The 18,865-nt window shown below is 52.4% G+C and overlaps 1 protein-coding gene across 3 annotated transcripts in view; it reads right to left on the bottom strand.

Moving 5' to 3' along the window:
* Positions 1-237: 237 nt before the first annotated feature.
* The window catches only part of SH3BP4 (SH3 domain binding protein 4), a 59,289-nt gene continuing 40,661 nt past the window's right edge, over positions 238-18,865 (bottom strand). For all 3 annotated transcript variants that reach the window (XM_075001649.1, XM_075001650.1, XM_075001651.1), the window contains exons 2-5: positions 15,188-15,434; positions 10,281-12,643; positions 3,567-3,755; positions 238-1,139 (exon numbers count right to left, since the gene is read on the bottom strand). In XM_075001649.1, the coding sequence (XP_074857750.1) occupies positions 915-1,139; positions 3,567-3,755; positions 10,281-12,643; positions 15,188-15,305 (2,895 nt within the window). In that variant the 5' untranslated portion in view covers positions 15,306-15,434 and the 3' untranslated portion in view covers positions 238-914. The remainder of the gene's footprint in view (positions 1,140-3,566; positions 3,756-10,280; positions 12,644-15,187; positions 15,435-18,865) is intronic.

The following is an 18,865-nucleotide window of genomic DNA, read 5'->3' as shown; positions in this document are numbered from 1 at the left end:
AGAGCTCCCTGGGCTGCCCTGACTGCCGCACAGAGCCGCCAGGAGAGTTACCTTTGAGGAGACTGGCAACACCTTAGCTCACGTCCCTAAAACACAAAATGGGGGAGGGACACCACTGAAGCCGAACTTCTTTTCAGCTCCTTGCAGGATGCTATTCGCAGCAGCAGGAAGGGAACCACCCCAGCCTGGATGCTAACGGCAGCACTGACTCTTCAAGTGAAGAACTCAAGTGATACGTTTGAGAAACAGAGGTTGTGTATTTCCAGAGCCAGACATTAGAAAAAGCTGCTACATAAAAAAACAGATTACAGAGCGCTATGGGAACAAAACCGCACAACGGCTTCTCTTCGTAACACTCTCAGGGCTGCGGGAGGTTTCCAGTTATCGCAAGGGCGAATATAAAACAGGGAACCCAGAGTCTTACTAGAGACAAATCAAAAGCCTGGAAAGGGGAGGGGAGGTTGAGGGAAGGGAAAGGAGAGAGAGTCACAATGTGCTTTGTTTAAAATCCACATTCACACGAGTCAAGGTCAGGTTCAGAAGTGATCATTTAAAAAAGTTTCTACACAAACATAAAACCTGCAACTCTCCCACCAGAGTGGTTTCAACCTTAATCTGAATATTTATTTGTGAATGCCTAAAAAACGTGTTGGGTCGCCCCACCCCCCCACTGTTAAACTTTACCAGTAGAAAGTTGTGTAACTAGTGTCAACGGCCCAGCAGAGAAACCCAGCTCTTCAAACTCCATCTATGGGAGGGAGGGAGGGCACTCAGGAGAGAGCCACCTTAGCGCGCAATTCCAGTCCCAGCACGAACCGTCAAGCTTTGGCCTTTCAGAGCTTTGTCAGCTCCCTCCCGTGTTTTCGCCCCCTGCTAAAACCAGGAAGAGCTGCACATGACCAAACCACCTGCCATCAGATGGCAAAATCTTCATGGTCTGGAGGACTAAAGGCAGCTGCCCGCAGTATGTCCAAGGAGTTGACTAGGATGAGGGTTCCTGTTAGATGCTTCCAGCGCTTGGTGATGGGGCTCTTCATCTTATCCAGCCCTATGTGCAGTTCCTGGATGACATCCCGGTAGCTGTCTCCAATCTGGTTGCTCCAGGTTAACAGAAAGTCGTAGGCGGGTTTCCACATGGCCTGCACGCCGTGCCAGAGAGACAGAGAGAAAGCAAAACCAAGCAGATGCGTGAGATCTGTTCTGATAACTTAGAGCAGTGGTTCTCAACCAGGGGCATGCATACCACAGGGGTACACAGAGCTCTTCCAGAGGGCACAGTAACTCACTGTTTCTCAACCATTTTTATGGATAAAAAAATTGGAACTTATTTTATATTCATCTAATTTTTGTATTTATCCTTTTGGCACAATAAGTACAATGGCAAGTTTATTGCTTACAGGCAATTTTTTCCAACCAATCAGCTATGATTAAGTTATTTAAACAAATGCGTTGCAACAGTAGAAAAAGGTTGTGTGCACCTGAAAACTGTAGGTAGTGAGGGCACTTTTAAAAAAAAAAAAAAGAGAGGTACTTCATTTAAAACAAAGTTGAGAAACACTGGCTTAGAAGAGCAGTGTCTACGCTACAGAAAGTCAGCAGTGTGCTGGGAATGGCTGGGGCCACTCTAGGGCACAGAAATGGCAAACCCAGAACAGGGTCTGGTCCTACCAGATGCTCTGGAGAGCACCCCACATTGGGCAAATGACACGACCTATTCAGGCCCTACTTCAGCAAAGGGCTCACATCCGTCCACATTCATAGGATCCCATCAAACGTAAGGTCCATTTTGGTCTGTTTCATAGTTACTATTCGTAAAATTGTAGAAATTTCATGATTTCAGCTATTCACATATGAAATTTCAGTGTTGTAATTATAGGAGTGGGGGTGGGGATGGTGATGGGGAATGCTGCCACCCTTGCTTCTGTGCTGCTGCTGGTGGTGGCGCTGCCTTCGAAGCTGAGCAGCTGAAGCGTGGCGGCGGCTGCTGGATGGGAACCCAGCTTGGAAGGTGGAGCTACTGGTGGCAGCAGCAGTGCAGAAAGAAGGGTGAAATGTACGCTATGGTATTGTCACTCTTCTTTCTGCACTGCTGCTGGAGGGGCGCTGCCCACACAGCTGGACACCAGGCCAACAGATGCCACTCTCTGCCCGCCCAGCTCTGAAGACACCTGCAAATAAGGGTGGCAATACTGAAGTAACCTTCCAATGCCCTGCAACTCCCTCTTCCATCAGCCCCTCAGTTGGAACAATGCTCGTCTCCCCTGTGAAATCTATAGTACAGATTGAACCTTTAGTGGGGAACTCTCTCATGTGTGATCCACCCTGATTTTAGTTAGCTGGACAACCACTTCTCATGGGTGTGGCCAAGTCTCCCACAGTCCCATAAAGTTTGTTTCCAGCCGCCAGTCCTGGCTCGCAGTGTTCTGTGCTGTTATTCAGCTGGAATTCACCCCTAAATGTCTCCTAAGAGCCCAGTCAGCAGCGGCAGTGTTGGTAATGCTGCCAGACAACATGGACATCCTGTGGCCCAGCAAATTCTCTCGTCGGGCACCAGTCAGGTCCAGAAGGTGCCGGACTAGAGAATTCATCCTCTGCAGGGTAAATGCACAGAGAGGCCAGACTTCACGGGCACAGGCCAGAGCTCAAAGTCCACGATGCGTTTTCATGGCCGTGAGTTTGGCCCTAGTCAGAAAGGGGCTTGCACGTTCGGCTGGGAGCAAGGCTTTAAATGTCATCAACGCCACCGAGGCTCAAGCTCGCATATCGCTGAAGCAGGCCCTAACTCCAGAGTCGGGCTGTTGGCTCCCCAGCTCCAGATGCTTGTGCAGCCAGGTAACCCCGCTGCCACATCCCTGCAGCACACCCAGCTGAGGTACACAGTGCTGCACTGGGCGAGAGGAGGATGACTGCCAGAGCCCTGCAGTGGGCAGATCTCAGCCTACTGCACGGACCCCCATTTACCCAACGGACTGCAAACAAGGAACCCCACGAGGACCCCTGGGTTGGGGAAAAACCGAATGCAGGCCGCAGGGTGGGACAGCCAGCCACTCGACCCCAGAGGGGCTCAGACACCAGTCACCGAGGGGCTGCGTATCTGTCAAAGAACGGCAGACAGCAGGCCCGAACCACGCCAGGAGATGTGGGTACAGAGCCTACGCTGGCAGGCTCTGTGCTCCGCTCTCATGGAGCGCGAGAGTCACACACACGAGGTGACGGCCTGTGATGACTGATGCTGTCAGAGGGAGGAACACACATACAGGAGTTGTCAATCGCCACAAGCTGTCAGCAGACTCCTACTGTGCTTGTCCGGTTCAGAAAGGGACAGCAGGAAAATCGTGAAGGAAAAGAAGCTCCCTCCCCCAGTGACAGTTTCTCTGAGCGGAGGATTAACAGAGGGTCCCCTGCAGGGCCGCTCTCAGACACCTCCATCTGACCTCGAAGGGAGCACGGCTGGGGCTCCCATCTCCAAAGAAATGCTCTGGGTTGCCGACACCTCAGCCAGAGCCCCCGAGCAGGCATCCAAGCACAAAGCTCCTCATGCTGCAGGGCTGGTTAAATCAGCTCACCTCACTGTCCACCACTCCTGTCTTGTCTCGGTGGGGCGCTTCGTAGGCCTCCATCTGCTGCTTGGAGACCTTGGCCAGCTTCTCCGCCAGCTCCCTCCAGCGCTGAGCCACTTCCACCGCTGTGGTGAGGAGCACAAAGTCCTGAATGAGCCTCACCACCAGCCCCTGGCAGTCCATTTTCAGCAAGGCCTGAAAGATGACAGAGCAAACCAGCCGAGGTCAGGGGACAGTCACAGGGGCTCACCTTCCAGCAGCACTCCCACGGCAGCGTGGCCCTGCCACAGCCGAGACCAGGGACAGGCACAGCCGCACTTCACTCCTTGCTCTGCAACGCGCAGGTAACAAAGCCTGTGAGAGAAGGAAGCCAAAGACCTTTCCTACTCAAATCCAACCCAGCTGCACCTTCTCTGACAGTCACTCAAAACCCACCAGCAAAGCAAGGCTTGCACTCAAAACCTTTCCAGCTGCACAGCCCTGTCTATAGGCAAAGCTCTCTGCCTCCGTGTTAGAGGTAGGGCTGGGTGCTTCCAGGCACACACCCCCACCCAGGTACTTCCATGCTGCCGCTGAAGCCGGTAAGAACATAGCAGCCTGGCAAGAAAGGTAATTACCTCAACCTGGTCAATACCCCCTGAAGTGAAAGTGACAGGGAAGAACAAACCAGGGCTTCCAATACAGAGAAAAGAAAAGGACACAGCCAGGTATTCCTTAATAACCACAACATCTGCCAGCTGAGAGGCACATGCCAGCACAGGAAGGCGAGGCCTAGATGGGATTCCACGGGCAGGGCAGAGATGGAGGTGGTGACACGGCTGCAGCCAGTCATTCTGTGCTCCTTCTGCATGCTCCAACTTTCAGCTCATTACCTGGTCTTTAAGCCCCTCAAAGGGGAAAGTTTATGTATTTAAAAGTGGCAGTTTCTGCAAGTCCTTCTCTGGGGGGAAGTACTTCAATGAAGTTCTCTTCCTCCCCTACTGAGCTGCTCTCTGGCCAGTAGAAACCTGGCAGCGAATGAATCCAGAATGCCCATGAAATTAAAAAGACAGCACCGCGTAACCACAGCACTGAGCAAAAAGGGGTAACAGACTTGCCAGTGTCAAGTAGGACCCTTATCTGCGACTTTCCAACTGGCCTGGGAGATGAAGGGCTCACGCTGCAATGATCAGAACTCAGAATGGTGGGCCTAGATGGGATCTTAGAGCGCTAACCCAGGGCCCTGCACTCACAGAAGGACCAAGCACCATCTCGACCACCCTGGACAGGCGTTTGCCTAACCTGCTCTTAAACGCCTCCAGCGCCGGAGAGTCCACAATGGCCCCAGGTAATTTATTCCAGTGCTCCACCCCGACAGTGAGGAAGTTTTTCCTGAAGTCCTTCCTAAACCTCTCTTGCTGCAATTTAACCCATTGCTTTTTGTCCTGGTCTCAGGCCGAGGAGAGCAATTTTTCCTTGTTCCTTCTCCATGGAACAAACCTCTCCAGCCTGTTTCACAGCACTCCTGCTAATACAGCCCAGAACAAGGTTGTCCCCCCTCCCCCCGCACCCCAAGTGTCACACTGTTGACTCACATTTTGCTCATGGTCTGCTAATCCCCCAGGTCCCTCTGCACCATACTCCTTCCTAGGCGTAATTTCCCATTCTGCGTGTTTGCAGCTGGCTGTTCCGGAGCACTCTGCCTTTGCCCTTACTGAAGGTAGAAATGCCAGCCCAAGACAGATCCACGCTCCCTCTATTCCAGCATGCTGGCTGCAACACTGGCCAGTAACAGATGTTTCAGGGATTATGCAATAACCCACTGAAGGGCACCTACCTACCTACCTACCTAGCAGGAAAACGTCATCTTAGCCTCAGGCAGTTAGTGCCAGATGTGTGCTCTGAAGTCAGACCGGTTACACCCCTTATTTGCACAGGATTAAAATAAAATAACTTCATCTGAGAACATGCCCCCCAGCTAATCATTCTTCATCTCCTACACGCTTGGCCTCAGGGACCGTGTGCACCAAGGAATGCCTCTGGTTGCGTCAACATTAATTTCCTTCGCTGGGTTTTCAAGTTTGTCGTCTTTCAGGCTCCCCAGGTACCCCGTGTTCTTGCGTTTCAGCACAGGCAGAGGGAAGGTTGTGGTCTCAGAGCTACCCAAAGACCCACAGAACAGGGCAAAGAATTCAAGCAGTCTCTTGCTCCTAAGCTTTAAACTGCCCGAGCTCTCAGCCAGAGGGTCCCAAAGACGGGTACAGCTACCACTTCTCTGTCCCTCCTCCTGCCCTTTGAAATGAACCCTCTTGGGAGCAGCTCCAGCGCACCGGCCCGGTCTTGCAGGGAAGGACGACCGCAATGCAAGAGATGTCTGTGGAATGGCACTAGCCCCGCCCCCGAGCTCCTGCTAGTCCTGTACCAACCACGGAGGCAATCAACTCCCGTGTTTAGCACACGGGGTAAGAGATGAAGGGAAGTAAGACGCTAGAAGGGTCGTACGTGGCTCAGAGAGGAGAGTGGCAAGCCACAGAAACATGGGTGTGTCCTGCAGGATGGGCCCGGCCAGAACTCTGGAGCCAGGCTCTTGTATCGAGCCAATGGGGTCCAGGCCATCACTTCCCAGGGAAGTTTACAGAGCATCTCAAAGGGGACTGGAACCAGCGTTTTTGCCTCCCTGCGAACAGCCAGCCAATGGTTCAAGCACCAACTCCCTACGCTGAACCAGCGGGAACGCCAGGAGCTCACTAGCATACACCCCTAAGGTCTAAGCGGCGAGCACACGCTCTCTGCCTGACCAGCGCTGTGCAGCAACCCCTGCGTGAGCCGCCTGCCTGCAGCTCACATGGGGCCGCAGTGTCAGACACAGCAGCAGCGGGGAGAACACCCCTCTTGCAGCCCACCCACCCCCTCTGCAGGCACACTGCCCTTGTGACAGCCCTAGGGGCGCACTCAGTGCTCCAGGTGCGTGGCGCAGGTCTTCCCAGAGTGCCTTGCAGCAGGGGTGGCTCAGTAATGCCACCTTTTCAGGCTCTGCCTCAGCAGTCCCTCATGCAGAGCAGCAGCTAGGAAACAAGCCGGGCTTTGCCCTGGCAAGGCTGAGTCCCTAACTGCATCCCAACACAAGCGGTTAGCTGTGCTTCCTAGACAATTGGTGTTAATTAGCTACTAACCGACACAGAAACAGCCCAGCACTTTGCAAACCCGGCAGCCTCCCGATGCTTTGGGGATTGAAATGGATAGTTAACTCTAATGCCATGCCACAGCCAAGCAGGACAAATACACAGCCTGAGAATTACCCCAGAACTCGCTTGCAGAGACGGCACTGGGGAGGAGCATTCACGAATAACCAACGCCATGAAACGCTGAAAGGAACAGCCTGCCCCTGCCCCTGCTTCCTACCTCATCTTGGCCACAACCCGCCAGAGTAGAATCTATGTCTCTAAACCTTAGGCTGGGAAGCCGCACTCCAGTTCGGCCCAGCAGCCAGCTATAGCCAGCACACCTCCCGCTCCGGGGGCCCTCGCGGGGCGACGCATGGAAGTTAAAGGCCTCTGGTACGGATCCCCACAGTGGCAGTTGTTGCCCTCGTGTTTGGCGATGCCACCGAACGCCCGTAAGGAACCCCACCCCCGCCATGGCAGAAGCATGGCCCGGCAGGACAGGAAACGTTTCCAGCTGAGCTCAGAGCCCGGGGGCGCCAGCAAGTCTTACATCCACCTGCAGCGACAGGCATCCGAGAGGCGCCCAGGCCCCCAATTCGGGCCGGTGGAGTAACTCTGAAACCCGACGACGAGGAGGGGACTAGCCATGCTGCACGGTCGCCTCTCGTGGTTCAAGCAGGGACACCTGGCTCTGGTTCTCCTCCCACAGCCCTGGCCTGCCTGTCCTGGAGCTCACACCCCAGCTGTCCTTACCCAGAGGCAGCTTCCCCTGCACCAGCTGGAATGGTGAGTTGCAGGTACAAAAGGCCCCCACGTCCGACAGCGTGGGGACAGCGGGACACTTAGCGTAACACAAACGCACTGCTGTGCCGAGGGGCCAGTCACAAACCCTGATCTCACATGCACCGGGCCAGGAACACGGCTGGAAGCCAAACCAGGCCAGGGCAGGGAAGCAGAGAGAACTCACGGCCTTGCCTTAGCAAAGCAGCGGAGAATCAGAGCTGGGCTCACTGCTTAACCCTGGTGCTGCAGCATCCCAGGGAGCTGCCTTCACTTTTCTTCTCCAGCACATGGCGAGCCAAGTGGAGGACAGGGAGGGCCTGTGTGGCTGGTGCTCTGCGGACAAGACTGGGCCTGAATGGGCCGGGGGGGGGGGGGGGGGGGCAGGACCGAGGGGGGAGCAACAAAGAGCTTGAAGAAGCATGCAGAAACCACACCAGCAGGCAGCTGAGGGAGAGGGACGAGGCTGAACAACATGAGACGTACAAAGGGGTTTGTTGGTGCTGGGCCCGTTCACAGCAGCCCAGTGAGGTTTTGTCCATGTGCATCAGAGCAGAGACTCCAGGAGCAACAATGCACACCCTACCCAGGGCCCACAATGTGGCAGGGACTTTGGACAGCAAGCATTGCTGCAATGCAAACAGCACAGGCCCGGGATCGCCGCTGGCCTTGCCACAAACCCGCATGCAATTCCATCGCAGCGACGCTGGCTTTCCAGCCACTGCCACTCCAGCAGGGATTAGCCAGGTCACAGTCGCCCCTAATCCTGAAGCAGGCTTCTGTCGCTACACTCGCCACCTCCCCATAACCTCAATACACGACAGCAAACATGTGGCTTCATCTCTTAGCGCACACTCACGCCATTCTAATTCCGCTGCCGTCAGGAAGGGTTTCGTTCCGAGGCCTGACCCTGGCTGCACTGTTACCACCACGGCTGCCAAGTGCTCTCCGGACAGCGTTCTTCAGCGTATTCATTCACCGCAGAGCGCCTTTCAGCGCCCACTGCAAGAGGGTAGCACACAGCACTGCGCTGCACTGCATTTGATATTCAAATCCTAGTTCAAAGGCACGCCAAGAAAACACACTGAGTGCGCTCCTAGCAACAGCTCAGAAAGGCAGAGGAACCCACTTCCCAGCCCCGGCTTGTGGAAAACAGCAGCAGAGCGAAAGAGGAGTGGATTGCCTGGGGGAGGGGGAGTGGAAGGTATTCAGTACAAGGCTCGGGCTGCTATCCGCTGCACATAAGGGGTTTGCAGACTCAGGGAAATTCCCCCCGTGCCCCAATTAATCTAGCGACTCCCCCCAGCACCCAAGCCTCGTTTCTGTTAACGATGTGTCCATCGGAGCCCCCCAAGGAAAGGACGCCAAGTACAGATGGTAGGAAAGCTGCTTACCAGTGTAGGGTTATTTTCACATTTCTTGCTATACTCCAGTTTGCTGCCGTATTACAGGCTTTCCCCTAAAACCTCCCCAACATGACTGATGCCTAATAAGCTTTTAAAACTTTGTTTTAAATTGTTTACCCTCCACAACTAGGAACTCTTCATGTTGTTTCTTTAAGTACATATTTACTCCTGACTCCAGGGTATAATTAAACTCCCCGTTTTAGCACTAATGACCACTTCAAAGCCAGAAAACTACTGAAGCTAGTAGAACAACTGCCAATTTCTCAATGGGCTTTGGATCAGCTACTGTTTAAAATAAGCACACAACTGCCTAAAACCCCCACAGAGGCTCCAACCGCTTTCACCACGCAAGGAGAGAACCCTTCCGTCTGGACGTGCAACTTCATTTGCATTTTCTTTAACATTTTAAGTGGGGCGCAGAGCAGCTGTTTGAGATGCTTTCATTGCAGCTCTGGGGCAGCACCCACTATGTCAGTGCTTCTCAACTTATTTTTGTTGTTGTTGTTATATAAAGTGCCCATTTAAAAAAAGATAAATACCCCCAGACTTCTCTGGTTGAGAAACATGGTCCTAAGGCAACCTGAATCCTTGAAACCAACGCCACTCAACCTTTCCAAATCACCGTGCCCTTTTCAGGAGTCAGATTTGTTTTGTAAACCACCAAGTTACCCCTCACCTCAAAACTCCTTACTTACAAAACATGCAAAAACATCTAAGACGACCACTACTGAAAACCTGCTGACTTTCTACCACCTTATTATCAAAGAACTGAACTGGAACAGAAATATTGTACTCACATTTCAGTGTAAGGCCTGTGAAGCAGTGGAAACAAGTCATTGTCTAAATGAACTTTTAGATTGTACTGACTTTACTAGTGTTTTTATGTAGCCTGCTGTAAAGTTAGGCAAATATGTAGCTGAGTTGATGTACCCCTGGAAGACCTCGGTGTACCCCCTCCAATGTACGCATTCCCCTGGTTGAGAAACACTGCACTACGCTTTACTGACCACAGTAATTCCCCGTGCTGCTGAGGAACAGAAGACTTGTAAATTGCTCTCACATTTAAAATATTTGCACTGAAGCCCACTGAGAGGCAAAGGTTTTGACTGGACGGAAGGTCAGGAGACCTGGAGCAGGTTCCCAGGTCGACCACTGACCCGAGAGTGACTTTCACCTCTCTCTCTTGGCATGGGGGCGCCTCTGGATAAGGAGGCCGTGTGCATGTACAGCACAGAGCACATTGGGCTCAAATGCCACCGAGGGGATTTCTAGAAAGGCTGTAATAGGAGGACAGACAAGGATGGCCTTTTTCCCCATCCGAACACGCTGCAACTTCCTCCCCCTCAACATTCAGCTTTGATTTCCTTTGTACGGGACCGTCACGTACTCACCGCCATGAGCTCCTTCTGGAAAGATTTCTTCTCCTTGTTCTCTGTATTATTGCAGTCCTCCTTCAGCTTCTCCAGCACCGAGGCAACCCGCTCCGGCTCACTGTCTAGTTCTGCTCGACAGAAGAAAGTCAACGGCAAGTTCGTGTATCCCAAGCTGTCTGCGAACGCACGCCAGCTGCTGATGTTCTCCATCAGCAGAGTCCTAACGGAGGCATAGATGTAGGTCAGAAACTTGCAAGGCCTCAGGATTTGCTCAAGCAGTGTGCTGGTGGTGAGATCAGGTCCTGAAAAATAGCTGGGTCTGACCTTCCCAACCACCAGCACATTTTTGGCATGAACAAGGCCAATTTTTCCTTGGTAGTAGCCAATGTACCATTCCTTCGTCCACAGCTGGCCTTTCAGTTTGATCTTTTCTTCGCTGAGCAGTGCTATGACATCTCCTTTCTTATATTCCAGTAAGTAATGGTTCTTATTTTGGCGCACCACGGTTTTAAGCAGTTTTCCATACTTCAGGCTTGTAACCAGTCGCTCCTGAAACACGGGATATTTGCTAGTGGCTGCCAGGGAGGACAGAATGATCTTCCCAACCTCATTCTTCTTGAGGAACCTCCTCTGCCCAGTGGATTTGATGGCACTCTTAGGAGGTGGCTGCGGCGTTTGCACGCAGAACTGGGTCAATATGGCATCCTTGTCATCCTTGACTTGTATCCTCAAAGTGAAGTCTGAGAGTTCGTTGAAGTCATGGGACGTGATGGGGAAGATGAGGCGGCTCACCTTGCCCAGCTTCATCTGGAAGCCCCTGACGATTTTGGCTTGCTCGCTGGCCTTCACCTCGTAATTGGACATGTTGGAAAACATGCAGAGTTTCAGGTCCTGCGGCTGGGCCAGAAAGAACTGGTGCTTGCCCCATAGCTGTAAGGCCACGGGCGCCACGCCATGGCTTTGCTGCGTAACCTCAGTCACCAAGAGCGTCTTTGGTGCACACTCATGTCCAAAAATAGCCACTATGGTTTTAAAAGAAGGATGTATGTGTTTGGGGCCATAAACACCAACGGTGACCTTTTTACAGATGTAGTCCCAGACCGTGTAAGGATACTGGACATTCTGTCCTTGGGCTACAAGAGCCACGTACATGCACGGTTCCAGGTTATCCAACTGCACCTGAATCGTGTCTCCATAGGAATAGCTGAGTGGCACTGGTGTGTAGGGACCCTCCTTCATGTCGCTCCGCAAGCACTGGAGTCCCACCAAGCTCTTGCTCGCCAGGTCGTTCTTGACCTCCGCCGACACTTTCATCTCCAACATGATGAAAGTTTTTACCTCCATGTTGCTGAGTTTGATCTCCAGCACTGGGCTTACAGTTGTGCATTTGTCGCCATTGAGCTCCAGGGGCGGGTCCAACAGGGCTTTCATGGAGATCTGCTGCGTCTCCCCGGGCAAGATGTGTCCTTCTGGCACATGGATACTGATGTTAGTATCTGGCAGCTGAACTGCCCCACCGGAGCTATCCAGTTTGCAGACGATGTTGGTCTCCACAGGTTGGGTCTGACCCCAGCCTGGGTTCTGGCCAAGCAAATCCAAGTCGTGGCATGACCTGGCCAGCTTCCTGTGGTTCAACCAGGCTGTTCTAAAATCTTCTCTGCTTTGGAACTGCTCTGGGGTAGGAGATTTTAGCCCGGTAAAAAACCCCGATGAGGCTGGCGTTTCCGATTTAGCTTGAAGGACAGACAACTCGGACAAACTGTACGAGCGCTTACTTCGGAAAAAGGGGTTGTCCCGCCGCACCGGCAGTTCGAACGCCAGTCCGTTTGCGGGTGAAAGTTCGTCCAAGAGGTTACCTACACTGCCGTTAGAGGTGGAACTGGCTTCTGTCACCGGAGGAGCTGCCATCTCAAACAGCAGTAAGTCTACCGTGGTTTTTGGGGGGCACTCTTTTCCTAAGCTAGGCGCAGTTTGCACGTTCCCATTCACAAAGGGGTTTGTTTGGACCCCATTGAAGAAAGGGTTGTTACTGCAGGTGTTGGCAGAGTCTCTCTTCCCATCAGTCCACTCCCCGAGTAGATCTAGCTCTCGGACGCCTTCGTCCAGACTTTCCAGCAGATGGTCTATCATGCCACTGTCCGTGAAGGAAGAGTGGCGGTAGTTTACGGGCTGGACATAGGAGGAAGGTATGTAACCCATTTCCGTGGTGTTGTGAGCGTACCACCACTCACCTCCCGAGGTATCCAAGACGTAGAGGTGGTCACCCTTGGAGAACTTTAAGGTGGTGAAATTAGTTGGACAATAGTCTTTGATTGCTACAACTTCCTTTGCATTCCCAAAGGGCGTAGGATTGTCCACCAGCAAGGCACTAGGAGAAGGCACTGCAAAGAGAAGAGAAGTGTCACAAGCAACCTGCAGAAGTCAGAAGTTATTTACTAAACCTCCCTCTTGGAAATGCAATCCAATTGCTTTGGCCAGTGAAGGCCAAGCACAAGTTCTCTCCTTTTTATCCTCTTATTGTTTTTCTTCATCTAATATGTTTAGCATCCGTCCACCCAGTAGTTTGGCTGCTTTGACACGAAGCGAGAGTGCTTCTGCTCTGCAGGTCTTAGAAAGAGAAGAGTCAGACACAGGACTGCAGGGAAAACAGAAAATAGGACTCTACCCACTAGCAGAATCAGAATTAAAACCTGGGGACTCCTGGTGCCTAGTCCAGGATCTTACCAGCTAAAGCACATACTACCGCCCTTTTCAGTCGTGATCCCAACAAGCTCTTCCAGGGGGTTATCTGGCACTTCAGCCTCTCAGTGTGCAAAAAGAACAAGGCTCCGGTAATTGGCACAAATTTAGGTGGTAACTTAAATGGGGCTTTAACAGAGTTGTAAAGAAGCAGGGCACTTGGGCACGTCTTTGACCAGCAGCGCTGGCCTGTCTAGTCACTTCCTTAACCTGGTACCTGAACAGCTAAGAACAAACCAGTCTTACAGTCTGCAAGTGAGGGACTGCTGCAGAGACTCAGCAACAGCCACAGACTCTCTGGCTGATAGTTCTTTGTAATCACAGATTGCTCCTTGGCCTCAATTAAATAGTATTACTAGGGGAGAAAGTCTCAGTGGGGAGAGAGGGTTTCCTTCTGCACGAGGGAGAAGCTTTTGAGCTTACACGGAGCTCTTCAGCATTCTTGATGATTGGCGACATGGAGCCAACAAAACACCAACCTTCTCCAATTCCTGGCCCCCTGAGCTGCGGAAGGAGACTTTGTAACAAGGTTATTTACAAGGGCAGATACCTACAGATGAAAAAAAATCAGTTCTTCAGCTAGGCCTTCGAGCCAGGAAATACAAATCCTACTTGTCTTCAGGTGCTTGCCCGACTCCTGCTTTCCTTAAGTAAAGCACGAGTCAACTGGCTGCAGAGTTTTGTATTCCAACTAAAATCAGCTGAATTGTGCGTTTTCTCCCTTCCCTTCCCTCCCCTCCCCCAACGGTCGCATTTCAGGGCTATTTAACCAAAATTAACACAGCGCTCAATGAGAGACTGATGTAACTTGAGCTCCCCAAATAAACCCTGCACCTTACCACTGCTGTTTTATCAGCAATTAAACAGCTTTTCTCAACCCACTGCCAGCTGGAGCACTCCGCTGCAGGCCACGCTGAACTTAACTCCTGATTACAAACCTAGATCAATCCGAGACTGCACACAGATGGCCAGCCTGGTGCCAGCTTCCCTACACGCCCCGTTAAGACCACGTTCGCGGCTATACAGGCTCAAGTAAATCCTGGATCTGTCACCGATGTTCAGACATTTGTTGTCTTGTGTAACAAACCAAAGAGATAGCTATTGCAGCAAATATGGCATGCAATATTACATGCTGATTGGACACCCCCTGAAGTAACATGGGAACCAGTTTGGAAGTTAAATGTTGGTTCTCTTTAACAAACCTAGGGGTCCCATGGGCATCCCTTTGCTTTCTGCTGTTGTCTGGTGCTCCCATAAAAGGAGGAGGGTCATACGTAAAAGGCAACTCCTCTACCACAGTCATCCTAGACATTTTATGAAGTTTAAGGACTCAAATTCTCAAAGGACGGTGCTTGACTGCATACGCCAATGGCAAAGAGGAGTGAATGTTCCTGAAAATTCCAGAAGACGCACCACCCTCAGGCCCGTAACTCTGGGAAAAGAAACTTAAAGAACTGCCACTTCTGAAATAAAATACTAGGGGAAAAAACAAACCAAGGAGCAATGCGCCCATGTTCCTATCTCCTTATAACCTTATTACATCAAGATCTATGCTGGTAGTCCGAGCTGTAAGGAGGTGTGGGAGTTGGAATATGCGGTATGCGGGTGGGGGGGAGACCCCCATGACAGCACAGTCATCTGAGTAAGGCAGGCAGAGACATCAGAGGACTGACCAAGAGGGTGAAAACAGACTGTGAACCAGGAAGGCCAGCGCCTGGTGACCTTGGGAGGAAGAAGCAGGCTCACCAAGCTGGCAGCTGGCCAGCACTCCCCCGCTGACTCGGCCACCCCAACAAGGGAGGCAAGGAAATCGCCAGGCCACTTGCAAGAGTGCAACAATTCTGGCATTGGCTCGCGAGAGTTACAGTACTAGACTGGCAGCATCTGAAGAAGTGAGTCTGTGCTCACGAAAGCTCATGCTCTAAACTTTTCTGTTAGTCTATAAGGTGCCACAGGACCCTTCAGTACTAGACTGGGACTCAGAAGATTGAGTTTCGGTTTCTAGTTCTGCCACAGACACTCTGTATGGCCTTAATCACGTCACTTCACCCCTTCACGCCCCACCCCAAGAGTTACTTTCCCACCAATCCTCCTTCACACATCTTCCATAAGCCTATAATGCCAAGGGCCGGTGATCTCCAGCACGGCTGCTCCCCGCTAGCCAGCGGCCGCAGAACCCTCCTCACCTTTGACGTCGCTGAAGCTGGTTTCAGAAAACCCGTCGCTGAGGTCGATCAGCGTCCCCTCCGACTTGCACCGCGGGAGGCCACTGGAGTTGGCAGCGCGAATCCTTTGGGCTGCCATCCCGACACCTCGCCCTGTCCTAGGAAAGGCTAGTGGCTCATGCCTCCTTCCGGGGCCTCGCTGCTAGCAGGGGAGATCCCAGCTGCCAGGAGGGCTGCGTCCCCAGGCAACGTCTACAGCCCAGCCACCCTGAAGGGAGAAGAAAACAAAGCTGTTTAGCGGCGGTGCTCGCAACTGGCTGATGGAACACATCAGGGACTGTAGAAAGGACAGCATGGTGGGTGGGTAGCTCCCAGGGCAGGATAACTTCACCCCTGCACACAGCAGAGTGGGCCCAGCTCACCAGGACCACACAGACCATTTACAGACAGAAACTTGGTTGCTGAATTCTCCTTGCACATCCAGAACCACCAATCCCGAGGAGTTAACAGTCGCCTACTGAGGCGAGCCTGACGTGGGGCCTCATTCCTCATGTCGACAAGGGACTCTCTTTTGTACCATGCACCCAACACTACTTCCTCGAAGCTCTGGCTCAGGCTCTATTCCCAGCACTGTCCATTACCCTTTGGCCCCTCTCAGAGGGGCTACACCACAGGGTACGTTACGTCCCACAGCCCATACTGGTACCTGCGTGAGCTTCAGCAGCGGACTCCTGAAATGCCAAACTAGCAGCACCAACTTGCAGAGTGCTCAGAGGTCATTTTCTGCAAGCGACACCAGGCTGCTCCCGCCTCTGCTGAGCTACTGGGATTTTCTTCACCTTTCTTGTTACGATTTCCTTACTGAGAGTTGCAGGGCTTTAGAATCTGTTTCAACACAGATACCGCGACGGCAGATGGCAGAGCGCTCATCTCCTCCCATGCCTGCAGGCAAGAGAGGCTGAGCATCACGTGCCACCAGCCAGCTCCCAAGATGACATGGGAACAGCTGATCCTGGAGACGACCCATCAGTGATGCAGCCACACTTGCCCAAGACGCTACTTTCATGTTATAATCAATTAGTAACTCACTGCAAACCTGACAGGCACGAGTACATCCTCCCATATTTCACAGCATCGGCTCGATAAGTTGCAAGAGGGATTAGTAGTTACCCAGGCTTTCAGTCTACTACAGCTGGACAACCTGGTGCACAAGAAGGTCACAGGTTTTTTCGCCAGTCTGGTGCTCGAGGCACTGACTGCCCATTAGAAGTCGCTACCTCAATTCCTGCTTGTCTCCCCCATCCAGCCATGCCAGGTTTGCAGAGACATGGTCAAGTGTTCCTTCAAACAGAGCGGTGACAGTTCCACGCTGGCTGTGACTGGGACGCCACTCAGGACCTAAATCTCTGCTTTCTGGTTTGCTCAGAAAGGGGAAAAAAAGTTTCTCGTCTCTCGACTACCAACTCCAGAGCCTTGTTACTTTTTCTAGTTTACTTGAGGCTGAAGTTGTAGTGTTGTATTTAGTGCCAGGGACAAACAAACAAAGATTTCCAGGTACTTCCAGTAAAAACAGCCAGAGTGCCCGTAACCAACCATGCAGAGACTTCCCAGATGAGGGTGCATTGTTCCCAGAGCAAACAAGGAAAGAAATAACCCTGCCCACTTCCTGCCGCGCACCACACAGGACCTCAAACCCTCTTCTACTGTGGCTCCAGGACAGCTTCAAAAAGTATCTATCCAGGCCTGTTTTCCCTTTTCCCGGGAAGGGGCATGCGGTACGTCGACACATGGAAACGCCTGTTTCTATGAACTGTGGAGTGCGCAACTGGGGGGAAGGGAAAGAGGCCCGAGGGCCAGATTTTCATTTCTAGTATCAAAACAGTTGTCTTTCGATTTAATAAAATCGGTATCTGCCCCCAGAAAGAGACACTGAAGCAAATGGTCAACACTTACTTGTGCAATGACTGAGCTCTAAGCTTTGTCACAACCGACCTCATGATCTAGGCCAAGCACCAGTGACTCTCCCTCGTTTGAAAAGCCCAAACCTGCTCAAGAGGCTTCTCTAGTGTGCACCGGAGCCCCAGAGTCCTTTCTAAAAAAGGTTTAAGTGCTACTGCAACAGAGCTTAAGGTCTAGCCCTTGAGGTTACAAAGAACCTTCCTCCCAAATGTGAACCGGAGCAATATTGCCCTTCTGCCTGCTCAGAGCCAGAGCTCCTGCAAAAGCTCACCGGTGTTACCGAGTTACCTTAACGTGAGACACTGGTCAGTTTCAGTGCTGCCATTCCAAACCCTTTGGACAGCCATGAGAATCATATTCCAGCAGGGTCCAGAGACAACCGCCAGGTAGAAATCTCTGCAATGTCCCCCTTCTAACAGGTGGATAAGGCCACACTCGTGATCAGGTTTCTAACGTGTATTTTACGCCCATCGTATAGATGAGCAAACTGAGGCACAAATATTTCATTACCTGCCAGAGACAAAACGTGTTACCAACAGGGCTGGGAAATGAACCCCTAAACCTCACTCCCAAGCACAGTCTCTGTTATGGCTCGTCTTTTGTCCCAGCTTCACGGAACAAAATATCTCCAGACACCTTTCCCCATTGTCTCAATGCCATGGCCCATCAGGACAGGCTCTTAAGGCAGCCTGAGCCCTTTGACAGCCCCTGGGGTCTGTCTCACAGCAGTGCTTACAGCCAGTAGGCACAAAGCAGGAAACATGTACAAGGGAACGGACCCCGCATTCTGAGCGCTCTAACATGCCCGCTGTGATACAGTGCAGAACTTAACCACAAAGGAAGGGGCAGAGTTAAGACTTACAACCGCCTCGCCGAGCTCGCATCTAGATGCGAGTTGCTAAGGCAGAGAAATGATTTACTGGAAAAGCACAGCAGGAGCGCTTTGTCTGCACGAATGTCGCCTCAAGCCGCCTTTCCTCCCCTCCCCTCTCTTCCCAGGTGGGGCAACTGGAGGTGTCATTTTGGAGACACTGCCCTTCAGTTTGGTTCTCAGCTCTGCAGGCCTGCTAGTCCTCTCCACCCCCGCCCGCCCTTGCGAAGATGGCAGGCGGGCCCTTGCACCACTAGGAACAGCTTTACACGCGCACACCCTGAGCTGAAGTGGCCCACTCCTAACGGGAAACAGAGCTCTGAGGGGCTCCCAGGCTGCTCTCTCCTGGAAGGCACTGCCACACATGCCTGGCCTCGCGTATATCCTGGTACAGACACTGCGACAGCAAATGGGGCTGGCTACAAGCACAACCCCATCCAAAGGACGCTGTTCCCAGAGGCGGGGGGAGTGTGTATATAGGTGCATGTGATTTTGAGCAAGATGTTGTAAATGTAGCACAGCTCCCACCCGCAGGGAACACAGGCTCCTGGGATAGGTAGGACAGCTCCCACCCGCAGGGAACACAGGCTCCTGGGATAGGTAGCACAGCTCCCACCCGCAGGGAACACAGGACTGCTCTGACAGAGGTGGTTTTGCAAACAGAGGGGGAGTTCACCTGGCACAGTCTACCTGGGGGCAGCTCAGCACAGCAGCATCTCCTGGGGTGTGGATTTTTCACACCCCTGAGAGTTGCACTTATACCACTGTAAGTTCCCAGAGGAGACCAGCCCTTAGCTGAGAGCTGAACAACTGGCTGGCCTCAACCAGCCCTAAGCAGTGTGTAGACAGAGTATCCCAGGGGGCAGAAA

Source organism: Carettochelys insculpta, chromosome 8 (assembly GCF_033958435.1).
Source record: "Carettochelys insculpta isolate YL-2023 chromosome 8, ASM3395843v1, whole genome shotgun sequence".
Lineage (NCBI taxonomy): Eukaryota > Metazoa > Chordata > Testudines > Carettochelyidae > Carettochelys > Carettochelys insculpta.
This window is presented reverse-complemented; position numbering and strand designations above follow the sequence as displayed.